The sequence below is a fragment of the Pinus tabuliformis genome, chromosome 6, assembly GCF_031772625.1.
Source record: "Pinus tabuliformis cultivar Carrire ecotype Pingquan chromosome 6, CPIR1, whole genome shotgun sequence".
NCBI lineage: Eukaryota > Viridiplantae > Streptophyta > Pinopsida > Pinales > Pinaceae > Pinus > Pinus tabuliformis.
This window is the reverse complement of record NC_142292.1, coordinates 759,462,513-759,478,995: the sequence shown is the minus strand read 5'-3', so window position 1 is coordinate 759,478,995 and position 16,483 is coordinate 759,462,513. Positions and strand designations below refer to the sequence as shown.

General features: G+C 35.6%; 1 protein-coding gene across 1 annotated transcript; it reads left to right on the top strand.

Moving 5' to 3' along the window:
• Positions 1-2,675: 2,675 nt before the first annotated feature.
• On the top strand, positions 2,676-10,685 carry LOC149260946 (putative transcription factor PosF21). The gene is made up of 4 exons (XM_089421445.1): positions 2,676-4,781; positions 6,080-6,212; positions 6,390-6,474; positions 9,993-10,685. The coding sequence occupies exons 1-4, from the start codon at positions 3,793-3,795 to the stop codon at positions 10,319-10,321; spliced, it is 1,536 nt and encodes a 511-aa protein (XP_089277571.1). The 5' UTR covers positions 2,676-3,792; the 3' UTR covers positions 10,322-10,685.
• The last annotated feature ends 5,798 nt before the right edge of the window (positions 10,686-16,483 follow it).

The following is a 16,483-nucleotide window of genomic DNA, read 5'->3' as shown; positions in this document are numbered from 1 at the left end:
TGGTAGAAAAAACCTATGCTAAGCAATGACGACATATGGGATAAGGTAAAAATTATAAATAAAAGATATGTTAAGCCCGGGTCCTTTGCAGGTTGGATAAGGAACCCAAGGAAGAGTATTAAACAAGTTTATCTCCAATGGAAGCTTATGGTGCAAAAATTTCCAATCATTGGTTCTAGGTTTGGAGGATAGGTATAAGCAATCAAATAAGAATGGTGCCAACTTCGTCAATCACCACTTTGTGTCAACTTCAAATTGAATGTAAATTCCACATCTTTTGATTTACTTGGAGCTCCAATGGAGGAAAAGATTTTGATATTGGTGCAAATGGACTAGCAATGATAAAAAAGTGGAAGAAGAAACTAACCTTGTGTTGGCCCAAAATTGAAAGAACTAATGACTTACAAGAATACCATGGAGGCACCATCAAATCCATAATCTGTTTGAGTCTCTATCTACTAATAATGCCTTGCAAGAACATACTCCCCTTCTTTACTTCATGATGAAGACACTAAGTTAGGTAGATCTTCTATAGGGGAAATATCTGACCATTTCCCTAAGGAATATGTGGGAGCAATGTATGATAATAGCCGAAGTGTGTCATACCATACAAATGAATCGAAGGGCATGACAAGCACTTGGTTTGGTGAGTTTGGATACCCACTACTTAGTGGAAGCTTAAATGTGCCTTGAACATGATGGTGGACTTTAAGTAATTGGTTGATAATAAAGTTTGGAATTTACAACAATCTCTCCCATTTTACCTTATATTATTGAATTAATGTAAAAGATCTACCTGAGAATTTAGGCTTTAGAACACATGATAGGACTCCACGATTATAATTGATTGCAATACCAAGTAGATTTGATAAAATACATAACTTAATTTGGGATATTTCAAAGTGGTATTAGCCTAAAGACACTGAGTGATTTTCTTGGAGTCATAGATACTAATTAGTCTTGGAGGGTTGATAGCCTTTGCCATTTTGAGTCCCTGGAAAAGAGTGAATGCTTCTAGAGGCCAAGCCAAGACTCCAAGCAAAAGTGAATACATTGTTCCTCTAGGGTTAATGAGAACCCCTCCCACATCTACCTCCCTATAGCTTGAGTAAGATTTTGAGCAAATTAACTTGAATGAATAAAAAATTCCAAGCAATTTATATGGACTTTCCATGACACTTGAGACTCTAAATTTTGCTTAGTCAAATTTAAAATCAAAATCAGCTAGAACTTTAATGACCTTAAAGTTGTAAATAAATCACAATTTATAAAACCTCCTTTTAAGAAACTTAAACTTATATACATGTACTTGAAAGTTTATATACATGGATACTAGTTTTTGCGCCGAGAGGTGCTCTATGTTGTAATGTCTTGTCTAATCTTGTTAGGTTATGTAAACATTTTGACTTGGTGAAATTACACAAAATAAATAAATAAACAAAAAGATAAAATTAATAATTATAATTATTAGCCTACGAGGCATAGAATAGACAATGACGGGGTGTAATGTTAAGTCACTCCATGATGTGAAGGTCACTAGTTCTAAACTCCATGGGCAAAAATCTAGCAATGTTTAGGACTAGTGTGGCCCAGGCCAGGTGCGATCTCCAGGTGATTTTGACGACTTAGATGCCCTCGGGTCACGATATCTCAAGCCAAAGGTAAAATCTATAGTCATCTCATGACTCATACCACTTGACAAATATTTTTTTATTATATTATTAATTAAAACATTTTGACTTGGTAAAATTACATTAAAAAATAAAAATATAATTGATAATTATTAATAATGCCAACATGTATCAAATCTCTTGAAGTGCAAACTTCTGATAGAGTGAAAATATATTTAATCTCTCTCGACACTTGATAGATTTAGAATTACGCTGATCTAGACTCATTTACGCAAAATCTCTAATCAAAATAGTCTAAAAAATACCCACTTCCTCTTTTATTTTATTTATGATCTAAAAATACCCATCCTCTTTTTTTTTTTAATTATTTAATAAAAATATCATACATACCACCTAAAATAGAGTTCAAATTTTCTATCGATGAATATGAATTATTAACCAAAATCCCAAATTAAGGTTATATATTTTACTTTATATAACGAAGATGGTACAATTTTACTTTTATATAACAAAGAGATACAAAACTTTGAAAATTAAATAAAAAATCACATATATAGAAATGAAGATTCCAAATCTTTAAATATAATTTTTTAACCAAAATATCAGATTAAAATATTTAATTATAACCAAAATATCAAAACATCAAATCCATCCATCCCATCCATGCGAACATTGGAAAAAGTACTAGTGAGATTCTGTTGTCATTTCAAACAAGTTCACATTTGGAGCTTACCAATTTGACTTGTCCGCCAGGTGGAGGGGAGGGCGCACAGGTAATGGCGTCCCTCCCCTACTAAATGAGATTTTTGTTTTGCTTTCATTGTCAATGAGCATGTAATCAAATCATAAGTCTGTTGAGGTCACATGCCTTGGTCGATGGTAAGTATACTTTGAAGAAAAAATGCCTCCATGGGGCCCAACCAGTGTTTTTTGGTCCACTGGCTTCTGTTAGTATCTTTGATATTTTAGATGTCACAGTTATTAATCATTTGAGAATTTAACATGGAAAATAATTTCAATGAAAAGCACCTAGTACTTGAAAGCAACTACCCTGGACGAAACCCTAACAACCAAACCCCAAATTATCCCTTGTTTTCGAAGAAATCCATAAGAATAATATACAGTTTCAACCCTTTAACTTACTCCCAAAGCAATCGAAAGTCAAAACAGATTCATTCACGTTTATTAGCGGTTTGGATAATCACGGAGATTAAACTCATACATATCATTTGACATCAATTGATAAACTTCGGCACCGCCCCCTCCTGAGAATTTCAAGCAGGATAGAGTGGCACACCCCATTTGCCTTGAAACCATCGGTCAAACTGCCGGAATTCGAACACCCAACTTAAAGAAATCCGCAGCCCACTAGCATTTCACAGAACCCAAAAAAGAGCAATGTGGCAAGCTAATGTATAAGAAAGAAGTCGGAGACGCCAAAATTTTCAAGCAAATAGCGGAGGCTCACCTCGGTCAAACCCCCAACCGCTAAATATCCGCCATTGGTTTGGCAGTAGGCGGAGGAGCGGAGAGGTATATTTTACAAGGGAAATAAATGTGGAGCAGATACAGACGAAGTGTTTGACAAAATGTCTGCCGGCCAACTATTTGACAAAATGCGTGAGTAAACAGGGGTAGGGCGGACTGGGGATCAAACGAATATACGGTGGAAGGAGATAGAAATGCAGGGGATGAGCTCCGACCCGGTTCCGAGCTGCCCACATGGATAAGTTCTTATTCTGCCTGCGTTTTTGTTTTATTTTATTGTTCCATCGTCAAGAGATGATGTAACTGTACAATGTCGGCCATACCCAAGAACTTTTCTTACGCCCCATTACGCTCCCTCGTGGCGATTTCGTCATCCCCGCATGGTAATTGGAAAAAGTAGTGTTTTTGTTTGAGTCCACATCCTCAGAAAGCTCAAAATCCTTCAGTTTTGCCTCGCCACCAACCTTCTCTTTTACGGCTTCACTACCTGATCTTTCTGGTATGGATCGGTGCATTGCCTCGATGTGCCAAATCTGCTAGTTTCCCTTCTCCTTTTAAAAATAGCGTTGGCATATATCTATATCTGCTGCTGTTATTTTACTTCCTGGAAGAATTTAGCATATTTCTATTTCTGTATTCGCTGCTGTTATTTTAGTTTTTTGTGGTTGATTCTATGGAGAAAGCTGGTGAAAGGCACGGTGGTATTGTTGGGCAACCTGATCTTCATGGGAAGAATTCAAACAACAATAACAGCAGCAAGAGCAATCACAATCACAACCACAATAATAATAATAACAATAATATTGGTATCAGTAGTGCTCAACCTACCAGTGGTGGTGGTTTCAATTCACACTCATCTCAATCCCAACCCTCTCAGCCGCCATCCAGATATGTTGGCTACCCTTCCACTACAAATGCTTTCACTGTAAAACAAGACCCATCTCCAGGCCCATCCCCATCTTCAGGACCATCCCTATCATCTGCCCCTTCAGTGTCGTCGATGAGATCCAGTGCTTCTCACTCTGTTGATATGCAAATGCAAGACTCTGCATCTTCTCCTGTTCCCAAGAGTCTCCCTAGCAATACCCAACTGTCCACCATGTCTCCTCATCATTTCAGTACTGATGTCAACAGGATGCCAGATATTCCTCCTCGGAACCGAGGACATCGCAGGGCACATTCTGAGATTGCGGTGCGCTTGCCTGATGATATAAGCTTTGACCGTGAGCTTGGTGTTGTTGGTTCAGATTGCCCTACCCTTTCCGATGAAGCTGATGATGATCTCTTCTCAATGTACATTGATATGGATAAATTTACCGGATTCTCAACATCTTCAACTCAAGCAATGGCAGCCACAACACAGTCTGGTTCAGAAGGAGGCTTAACACCGCCCTTTCAATCCACTCATCATTCTCGAAGTGTATCTATGGATGGAGTGTTTTCAGGTTTTCAAAACAACAACAGCGGTTCGGCCCCAGGTGGTGTTACTTCTGATAAGCCTCGAGCTCGCCATCAACACAGTCAGTCCATGGATGGGTTTCCTTCCATCAAGCCTGAGCTTCTTTTATCTACTGCTGAGGCATCTTTAGCAGAAACAAAGAAAGCAATGTCAGCTGCCAAACTAGCTGATCTTGCACTTATTGATCCCAAAAGGGCTAAGAGGTAAACTTCTGTCATTTTTTGATCTCAAAAGAGTGATATGTTTAGATTCCTATGCATGTCATTTTTTATTATCTAATGAAACCATATTAGACTTGTGGATGGGATAGTCATAATCTGTTAAATTTCACATTGCAGTGACATTTTTGGGGTTTTCGGTTTTGTTTACATATAAATAGTAAATACAGACATGCAGACAATGCAATTCGTCCTGTATATACAAATCTTTCTGTCTGTTCAAGATTGTGTTGGTTCATAAAAGCAACAGAACTGTAAAATTCAGAGGTAAAGAGAAGTTGCGGAGGAGAATACCATCTGTGTGGGCTTTTTCACACAAATATATTTTTGAGGACTTACTGTCTGATTGAAAGCAGCTTCTTTGAGGACGGATTGCTTTTTCCTATTGCAGCTTGCTCGATGCATTTAATCATAGCATGTCATACTTAATTGGTTGCAGTTGACTTTGCTGCAACTTTCAACCATTCTATAATTTTGTCTTGTGTTACAGATTTGTCTTAGTTTGATTCTTTGATCCTTTTTATTTGTCTCATTATGATCTTGGCATGCCATATTTATCTTACTGCAAGTGACTTGTCTTCAACTTACAGCAATTCCATGCATGTTTCTTCTCTTGCATATAAAAAACATATTGCAGTTTTTCTTTTTAAACTTTCTGTAAATTTACTGTTCAGTTATTTTTTTCCATCTTTCAAGCTGTACATTTTTGTGTGAGGTCACATTCTCTTTTTGTTTTTCCCTTGGAATACTATTTGCCCTACCCTCAAGCCTGTAAGCGAAAGTGAAATTGCTGATACCTTGCCAACCACATCAACAGTTGGCTCACAAAAAGCCCCTTTAAGCTTGTCTTTTATGCCTGTGTCATTCTATCATTTCATTAAAATTTTCAATATTTATGCAAGAATTTTAATATATATATTATAGAGCTTTTAGTTATAAATGTTATTGTTTGATTTGAGTTTGGTAAATAGTTTCCTTTAACTTTTCGTTACTGATTTTTGAGCAATTTGTTATAACAATTTTGACGTTATTTGTTGTATGGAAGAGTTCTTGACATTATTTCTTTTTTTATTGGATTGAATGTGAAGTATATAAAATATTTGTTTGGTTGTTGATCAACTTTTAAATATGTGTAGATTTTGAGTTTTTATGTATCTAGAGTTTACATTCTAACTTTGAAATTTAGCACACTTTGCAGTTGTAGTTTGTTTCTTTTAAAACATTTAATTCATGGTTACTGTACAAAGAAGGCTGAAGTATGTCCACTATTTTTGTTGAATTAGAATTTGGGCAAATCGTCAATCAGCAGCGAGGTCCAAAGAGCGAAAGATGAGGTACATATCAGAATTAGAAAGGAAAGTGCAAACTTTACAAACTGAAGCTACTACCTTGTCTGCACAGTTGACCATGTTACAAGTATGTCCTTATCCATGATTCCATCCCTCAAGTTGAGCTATTGAAAATAAAGCATTAGAAAATGGAGCTGTCAGTTATGGTAGGAAAATCATGTTCTGTTTCTCCTGGGTAGGAGGTGATTTGTATTCTTTCCACTCGGTGAAATCACATTTTAATGATTGATATTTTTGTGGACAGAGAGATACAACTGGATTGACAAATGAAAATAGTGAATTAAAGCTACGATTACAATCTATGGAGCAACAGGTTCACCTCCGCGATGGTAAGTATATGGCCTAGCAACTCTCAAGAAACACAAAATCAGACTTTGTTACCATTTGTTATAACTCTATTTGTTTCAATTTTTTAATGAACCAAAACCCCTGGCCATCAGTTTTAGTTGGAGATACTTGTTCTCAACACCAAGACAGCTTAAACAAATGTCTTCATGAAACATGTATTAAGCATTATAATTTATTAGTTGCATTAAAACCATGCATGTTACTAGAAAACAATCCTTCTTCAAGCTAAGGTATTTGCAAGAAACCTTAATCTGTGATTTTATATACAATCATTTTGTGTGCCTATCCTTGTCTTGGGCCAGTCACCCAGTGTAGATGCATCTTGCTTGATAAGTAATCCATGCAGTAGATGGTTGTGCTGCTATTCCTTATTCATTGAGTACTAAACTACTGAAACTACTGTCCATTACAATCATCCTCCTCAAACATATTTGACCACTTAAACTGACCCTTATTCCATTAGGGTGAAGGGCTTTGACAAAGTTGAATCATGACCCCTTTATATATGCAAACAAGTTTGCTTCATTTCATATCCATCATCCGCTCCCCTGCATATTTTTTATTATTTACAATTGTTTTTGACTTGCTTCCACTTATCATGACGTGGATAGCATGCTTAACTCCCAGGAGTGAATGCAACCAACAACTTTTCAATTGGAATCCTTTGGTCAAGTGGCCAGGAGTGAAAGGTATCTATTCTGCAAAAGGTGCATAGGACTTGCACTTGGCCTCAACCACTATTGGAAGTATTGGTGTACAACTATGAGCACAAACACAAACTGTCATTGGAGAGACTTAAATCCTGGTGGGGGTGTTAGAAGTACCCTGCTTTCACTGACACAGCAAGTCACCGTTGACCTCTTTATTTTTATTTTTTATTTAAATTAAACAGTATTTATATTGTATAAGTAAAACCAGGTGGTTATTTTAATAATTTTTACTGTTCCATTTTAGTGTAACAAGATTTAGATTTCATTCCCTTTTTCTTCACCATTGTCAGTCTATATATTTAATTATTAATGAATTCTAAAAGATAGTACATATTCCTGATTTTAATGATGAGATCACACCTCTCTGTTTAAACACTATTGAAAATAATGCAAGTGAGAATACATAAAGTTCTACTACTACATGAAAACAAATATATAATAGCAAGAGACAGAGATGAAACATATGTAATAACCAGGTCTTTGCAATGTACATTTTCAGTATTCAGTAATGTAGTTTGAACTCAAAGTGGGTACCTGAAATGTTGGGTTGGATGAGTGCAAAATCAGATCCATTTAATATTACTTCACTTCTCATCCCTATCGTATTCTTAACCTTTTCTGTCACCATCATTTTCAGATCCATCAGGGTTATACACGCTTGAAGCCTCTTAGAAGGAAATACTTATTTTATAAAGTTTAAGGTGGATTTTCTGATACAAAATTTAGATGGTCAACTTCTTGTGGAATGGGATCATAGTCAACCTGTAGTCTAGTGTTAGTTCTAACTTCTAATCCAGCCAAGAAAACTTTAATTGCATGGTGTTATATTGAAATTGAGTCCTAACACTGATTGCACAAAATTAAATGTATTCGGGACTAAATATTTAGAGTAATGATTTTCCTTTTGATTAAAGATTATATAAATTTGTAAGCATGGGATGTACAAAACAGATCAAGCTAATCCAAGATGACGATTTTGTGTGCAATATGCTACCATACCAACATTGTTAAAGGACTGCTAATTTTGTGATTGAGTATTTTGTTCACATGATGCTTGAAGTGAATCCTGTCCTTGGAATACAAATGAAAATATCTGTAGGTTATGGTGTTTAAAGAATGAACTTTCATCATTGATTTGCCACAAAAATGTGTAAAGCTGTGATTCTGATATCTAACATGGACATTTTACATTTATCAAGCTTGTATGTGTCATAGTCAATATTGGTTTACTGGTTACCTATGTAGAAACTGAACAGACAGTCAAATATCTAAAACTTAACCCTGAAAGGCACCATGAGGCATGAACTTCTCTCTTTGATTTAAATCGAACAATGAGAAAAGGTTGAAAACGATAAGGAAATCACAATAAAGCATTCTTGGTTTCAGGCTTCTTTCTGGACATCATCCATTTTGTACTTATTGCTTCTTAGTGCTTGGTCTGATTTTTTGGTTGTCTATTTCTCCCCTTTGATTGCTTTTTCCACTTCTTAACGTTGCTTTGGCATTCCTGATATGTTCGTTTTACCTTTTACCACATTGTTGTCAGAGACACTTTAGCATTCCCAATATGCTCACTTTATGTTATAGATGTGCTTTTGCCAGACCCATTGGCCACTAGAAGTTAAAAAGTTAAATTAAATTAAGTTAAACTAATACACTAAGTTAGAGGATTAATGCTTTCTATAAGGTCGCTATTGTTGATATTGGTATTGTTCCTATATCCTTCTCTTGGTTCCGTGGCAGTCAGTGCAGCTTAGAGTTTAGCTGTGTTGTCTTCTCCATTATAGTCTAAGTCAACATTCATGCAATGAAAAACAGGAAAAATAAAAGAAATGATTAGGTTAGAGAAATTTTAAGTGAGAATATAGGTCCGGGGGGTCAGCTTAATTGGTTAAAATCGTTGAAGCTCGAAAGACCCAGGTTCAAATCCCCCCTGTTGTGACCTGGGCTATGGGGAGGACATATCATAGCCCCCCTAGAGTTTTGCTGGTAGTTTCATGTCAGGTGGGCTGCTGGGTACCTTTGGGTCACCAAAAAAAAAGAATCTATAAGTGAATACAGGAATTGATTAAAGTTATTGAGAGGTCATATTGATTTTTTGTACAATTTGATAGTGCAATATCTACAAGGTCATTCTATGCTAATGTTTGGTGGTGTCATGTGTATTATTACCAACATATAAGACCAACGTTTGTGATCCCACCTCTCCTTGACGGCAAAAAAATGTATGGAAACTTAGTGCAGTGCATCTTTTTGACAGTGATCTAACCTTTGGAAATTTAGTACAGTGCATCCGGTAGGTGTCTATTCCACTGTACCATATTGATGAAACACTGCTGTCACTATAAAATACAATTTTTAGCATTTCAACTGTTTTATGGCTTATTTCCACGAAGCTTTGGTTTTAAACAGGTAATTTGTTTACTCATGAGCACTCAACAAAAACATTTTGAATCGTCTGCAATCTCATATTGATGGAAGCTTAGCAATTTGTACTTATATACCTTGTCTCAACTAGGAGAGGTTTTACTTTCACCCTCATGATGCTGGTCTACATATTGATTCTTTTTTCCTTTGTGTAAGCTAGTGAAATAATTGTTTAATTAAGCAAGAGGAAGCTGTACGAATACTGGAAATCATTTCAGGAACATTTTTTCTGAGGGTTTTCTATTACTTCAACTTTTTGTCTCAGTGCCATTCATTATCCAGGAATATTCATGGCATTGAGAATTATATTATTATTTTTCATCTTATGAGTGATATATGTTGTAACTTGGAAATTGTCACAGCTTTGAATGATGCTCTCAGAGAGGAAGTACAAAGGTTGAAGCTGGCAACAGGGCAAGGACTCACCAGTGGTGGACATATGATGAATTATTGCACTTCTTCTTTTACCCCTAGTCAACCTTTCTTCCAGACCCCACTTCAATCTTCACACACTTATTTGGCTGCACAACAACTTCAACAACTTCATTTGCAGTCACAGCAATCAGCTTTGAACTTACGGAATGGGGGAACTGGATCCTCACAAGGACATAGGGAAAACCTCTCTGAGTTCAGCATGACAGCTGAAGGATTACCTGTTTCCACGAGTCAGGAAGCTGGCTGTAACTTTTGAAGCTATATGGTTGAATACTTGAGTTATTATCAGAAATGGGGTGCTGAGTTTAGCAATAAGATTCTTTTGGAAATTCTTTGAACCAGTACAAATATTTTAGTATATAGAGCGGGCCTCTAATGAGTTAGCCTGCTTTAGATATTTGTTTTGTGATGTTAAACTGTGATTTATTGGTCATCCTTCATGGAAATTCTTTATGTTTTGCTGTTTATCCATGTTCATCACATTTAGGGTTGAAGTTTTGGGTATTTAGATCATTAAGTTATCATTTAGAAAAGGGGTGCTTAGTGACACTATTTAAGATTTTTTGGGCCAGATTGTGGACATGTGATGAAAATTGTGATTTCTCATAGTCTTGCATGACAAATTATAGTTTTGTGTAGCTTCTATCTTTGATGCGTTTGTTCTCTGAAGTTCCAGCCATTGCCTGATATAGTTCTAGTCTGAAAGCCTCAGTTTAAACTTGCAAGTAATTATGAAGAATTGCTTTGGTGTATTCCTTATGAGAAGAGTCCAAAAGAAGGTCCGTTCAGTTTGTTTCTGCATTTTTTTTGTCAAATTGTTAGTTGCTACCTTAAAGGGTTGATTTATACTTTTCTTTTTATGTTAGGCAGCCAATTTTTCTTTGTCATTTTCAGACATAATTTTTAAAAACCTAAACTATGACATCATAATTACTGTCCATGTCTTCTTGATTGCATGATAGACGCTGCGGGACTGTAGCTCCCGAATAAATTTTCTCTATTGCTGCAATTGTCCCAATTAACCATTGGTGTATTTAAAAGAAATAACATTGTAAAAGGAAGACCCAAGAAAAACCGAACTACCCTATATGTTTCAGTGTCTAGATGACATGGTTGGTGGTTTGGGGTTAATGGAACATATAGCAAGATAACTACTTGGTTTGTTCTGCAGTTTTTTTCCTCTACAACTAAATGCTGGACGATTCATGTGTTAATTTAAAATGGGCTATATTGAATGCGAGCAACAAACTGTTTATGTGCTGCTTAGGTAAATAGCCAATGTAGAAAAAAGGCATATGAAAAACTCTTTAGATGACGTGGTAGAGTAGAAGACTTTGGTGGTTTAGATTTGAAGTGGAACATGCAGTAAGCTAACACTTTTAAGAGTTGCCATTCAAATACTTGTTTTGTTCTACAGTTTATTTCTTTTACATGGAACGTGGGAAACAAGTTGTTTATGTGCTGCTTAGGTGAATAGCCAATGCAAAATATAGGTTTGCTAATAACCTATTTAATCACCAAAAAATACTTTATAGGCTGTGTTGTTTGGTATTGATATATTTTCATTACAAATGCTTTAGAATTGTTTTGGAATCAAATTTTGAAGAATTTACTGAGCAAATTAAGACTTGTTGTAACAAGTTTGCTCAGAGATGTAAACTTGATTGATGGGGATAATTCAAGTTGGTTTGTAAACATTTTCCTGAGAAATTTTCACGGCAAATTAAAGGATATTATTTTGTAGGGTGACTTGTCATTTACTCTTACATCGTGAATAACATGGTATCTTATTGCATAAGAATATGTGATCTTTTTGTTGTATTTCAACAAGATCTGAGATGAAAATGTCACTTTATCAGCACAATGAACAATTGGATTCCACATATTGAGATTTATGAGCAAGTGAAGCTTAAAACCAATTATAATGCAAATAAATCAATCATAATTTGAAGAAGTATGCAATTTACATAATTGCGCTTGAGAGACCATTCTATAGCTCAGTATGACCTCAATGTGTATGTTACGTCTTCAAAAAATAATAATAACTTTCACTAATGTTGGCGAAAACATTAACTTGAATCTTTAGATTATATATAACTTTTTAATCTTATTAATACACTAAGATTAATTACCCGGATGCGGGTGCCTTAATGAGCTGTTAATGCTCATGCAAGCGACGCCGGCATCTGGCATCACTGCGGATCAGGTTGGCGATTTCTGGCAGCTCATTTAATCGCATTAATGAGGCATTGGGTTCACGGCATGCGGGGTAAGGTTTTCAAGATGGTGAGCACAAGCTGCGATTCAGTTGTTCTGACCTCGACATTCTCTCTGGTTCATTCAGGCAGAGACATTCTCGGACGGATTTGTTCTCAGAATTTAGGTGCAGGGCTGAGCACTTGGAAGCCACCATGGCTCCATAGGCGCTCGCATCTAGCCAGCTTCAGGTATTTGGTCTCGGCTCTTCCGGCTCGCATCTGGTATGGTCAGTGTTTTTTCCTTTGGCTCATATCTTTAATAGGTCTCGTTACGGTATCTGTTGAAGTTGTCTGGGCAGAGTGTGGGATTCAGTCCGTAAGTACTGGGATTTTTTTAGTGGTTCTGATTTCTCTCTGTGCAGAGCTTTCCTTGGGTGCCTTCTACTTTGAGTACTGCTATTTCCTGCTTCTTTTAGATTGGGGCGGGTGGGCTTTCTTTCTCCTTCAACCCTTTCGCCCTCTCAGTTTATTAATCCCCTCTGCAATGGCCCCCCGGCGTCGTGGAATTTCCCGGAGGGGTAGTAGTTCAGGAGTTCGTGGAGGTGTTAGGGGTAGGGGAGAACCTGTTCCTCGTCGCATTTCCCCGCTAGCTTCTGTCTCGCCGGCCTCTCCATCTTCCGACCACTCTGGCCCGTCCCTGAACAGTTCTTTCCACTCTTCACGATTCAAGTTTAAAAGCAAGCTAAACAAGCCCACTATCTCTGCTATCATCACAGTCATCTTCTCAGAGGAAGAAGATGATTTCTCAGGCTCTGATGAACAATCTAAGGACAGGTCTCTCTCTCATAATTCTAGTGACTCTCAGGGAAGCATGGCGGGTGACATCCTCAATGTTCCAGAGGCGCAGCAGGCTGAAGGACAGCGAGAGGATTTGCAACATCAGCAAACCTCTTCTCATGAAGAAATCATTCCTTGTGCTCCGGCGCATTTCTCAGGCAATACACTGCATCTTGTGCTTCCTCCGGGCTGCACCAATATGGACGTAGAGGACAATGTGATGGTCGAATGGGTCAGCTCTCCTTGCAAAGACAACGAAGCAGATGCAAATTTGCCACCTCAGGCATAACTCTCTCCGTCTCAGCAAGAATTCTCAGGACTGCGGTTTTTTTTGAATGTATTTCTCAGTGGGTTTGCTTTCTGGTATTTTCAGTATTGTCTTTTCTCATCTTCCAGTTTATGAGTCTGGCTTTCTAGCTTTTTGTAATAGCTGCATAGTAATAGGGTGGCGGGAAACAAAGTATAGATCCTATCTAGCTCTACTGTGTTTTGGGCTCTTAGTTTTCATCTATGTAAACAGACGGTTAAAAGCTGAATGCAGCAGTTCTTTTGACAGAGGGCAGGCTACAGCCCCCTCAGAGGTTCAAACCTCTCTGTAAATATTTTTTCCTCTTTTTATACATAATAGAATAGTCTTTACTCAGAAAAAAAAAAATACAATAAGATTAATTATTAAAATATAATTAAGTATTATTATATATAATTTGAATTGATAATAAATTATTTCATGCATTTAATAGTTTCTTTCTCATACAAGTGAATTTGAATGGATCATAAATTTGTAATAAAATAAATATCTAAAAATAAAAATAAAAATAATATTTAAGGCAAACCTAAATAATCAAAACGATAAAACAATTAATAAAATCAATATAATAATGTAATAAAATAAAAATAATATTTGGGTCAAACTTAAATAATCAAAACAATTAATTCTAAAAACTTAAAAATAAATAAAAATAATAAATGGTCAAACTTAAATAAAAATATTCGGGTCAAACCTAAATAATCAAAACACTAAAATAAAAACAATATTTGGGTTAAACTTAAATAATTCAAACAATTAATTCTAAAAACTTAAAAATAAATAAAAATATGAATGATTAAACATAAAAATAAATAAAAATATAAATGGTTAAAAATATAAAAATATTGAGGGAACCTTGTGCTTTCTTAGGATCCTTGCAATCTTGTCAGTGACCTCTTGTATAAAAGGAAGGTGTATCTTAGAAAATCGATCAATGGGCCCTTTTTTAGTTTTGGAACCTCTGCTAGCTTTAAGGAAAGCCCTAAGACATTGGAGCTTAGTATAACCATTATTTTTGAAAACCTTGAGATGGGTTTTCTCATCTTCAAGGTGACTTTCATCATAAACTCTAAACGCACGAGTGGCTGAAGTGTTGAGAACACCCGACTTCTGAGTAGGGAAATGATGAGACTTAGCATGAAAATACTTCTCCATGTGAGTTTTCTTTTGAAAGACTTCGTACGAGAATGATCCATCGTCTTTTGATGTAGTTTTATTATAAATTTTGTTATTAAATTTAATATTAAAAACAATATTAAAAGACTAATATTAATATCAATATTAAAAATTTAATATTATTATTAAAAATTTAATATTAATATTATTAAATTTAATAACTTTGGATTAATACACTATTAAATTTAATACAATATTCAATTCATTATGTTATAATATATATTAATATATCATCATATATATAAACTCTAGATATATACTAGCGTAGATCTATTTAATACTGGATCTATCATGCACCGAGAGGGATCAAAACCTTGGAGGTGCAAACCTTTCCTCAAGTTCTACACTCCAAAAAGAAGGTTTGCACCTTTGAGGGATTTGATCCCTCTTGGTGCATGATAGATCCGGTATTTGATGGATCTAAGTTGGTCTAAACTCAAGGAAAGATATGAATTTTTATTCAACTTATAAAAGGATGATAGATAACTTCCAATAAATTTAAATGTAATGCTTAAGTGTGTAAGATCATAGTTACATACCTAGAAAAAGGAAAAAAAGAACAAGTAGCTAAATTAGTAGGTGGTTGATTCACAATAGAATATTGAATGCCAAAAGAAATAATTCTTTATTGGCGAAAATTTAGATGAATCTTACTAAATCTTAAAATTCAATTCCAAATGTTTAATGATATTTTTGTAAAATTATTCAAAATTTTACGGATGAGAAGTGTAGGAGGGGTTCTTTCTAGCCTCAAAGAACAACAATATTTTTGTACTCTTGGATTCTCAACTCAGCTTCCAATAACTAGACATAGGCCTATGATCTTCTTCGAGGCAGTGACCTCATTCACAACTTAAGCACTCAAAATTGATCATAATTGGTGATTCTAATAATACAATAAGACAACTTCATAAACATGTCTTTTCAAGACTTTAAACTCAATGCAATTTTTAACTGAATTTGAATCTGTGTAAGTCCTATCCTCTCTGTGGACATTTTCCATGTACTACATGGGAATAATACCCAAGCTAACTTCTTTACGAATGGAGTTACCAAATGGACGGAGGGCAATATTTTGATTAACTCCAAGTTCTATCACCATTCTATTTCCTAATGACTTCCATTCACCCAATATAGGTGGCAAGAATCTATGTTGATTGCTCAAATGGTTTGACATGAGTTAGGTCCCATTATATGGTGTGCAAACTTATTTTGTGAACTTGTGGTGGGATTTTGTTTGTAGTGAAGGACTGCTCCATATAGCAAGTTAATTATGATGTGATGAGCATTATAAAGGTGGTAATTGCCACTGGGATGGGGTGTCACAGACTAATGGTTTGCATGAAGCATTTGTGATTCTTTCACCAATCAATTGTTATCTAGATGTTGCCTATTGATTTGTGCATTTCCTTCTTTATGGATGAGGGCATTCCCATTTCATTAGGCAACTTTCTCTTTTCATCAATGACATTTCATGAAATCTTGGAATTGGGAGTCCTACTAGCACCATGCTTAATTACAAGACAACATTAGGCACCTTCAAGTGTGAATTAATACTCCAACAACCGATGTAACATTAGTCATGGACATTCATGATACTCTAGCAATTGAGGCAACAATGACCGTGGACATTTTAATTCAACGGTGACAAATCCTCCATAGGTTATGTAAAGACCCTCACTTTAACACCTTTTTTTTTCATAAATCTCTCAATGACATTTTAGAACTAGTTCCCAAAACCATACCACCAAGGTTATTATATAAATGAAGCGAAAAGAACTCTTATATATATGAGAATATAAGAGTTCTTTAATTACCTTAGAGTTCTTGTCGCTTCATTTATATAATAACCTTGGTGGTATGGTTGTGGGAACCAGTTCTAAAATGTTACTGAGAGATT

Bases quoted from the DNA above. Each gene is read 5' to 3' on its own strand.
- LOC149260946 (XM_089421445.1), top strand. From the start codon at position 3,793: ATGGAGAAAGCTGGTGAAAGGCACGGTGGTATTGTTGGGCAACCTGAT. The intron at 4,782-6,079 runs GTAAACTTCTGT...TTGTTGAATTAG, and splicing joins GATCCCAAAAGGGCTAAGAG to AATTTGGGCAAATCGTCAAT. The intron at 6,475-9,992 runs GTAAGTATATGG...AAATTGTCACAG, and splicing joins ACAGGTTCACCTCCGCGATG to CTTTGAATGATGCTCTCAGA.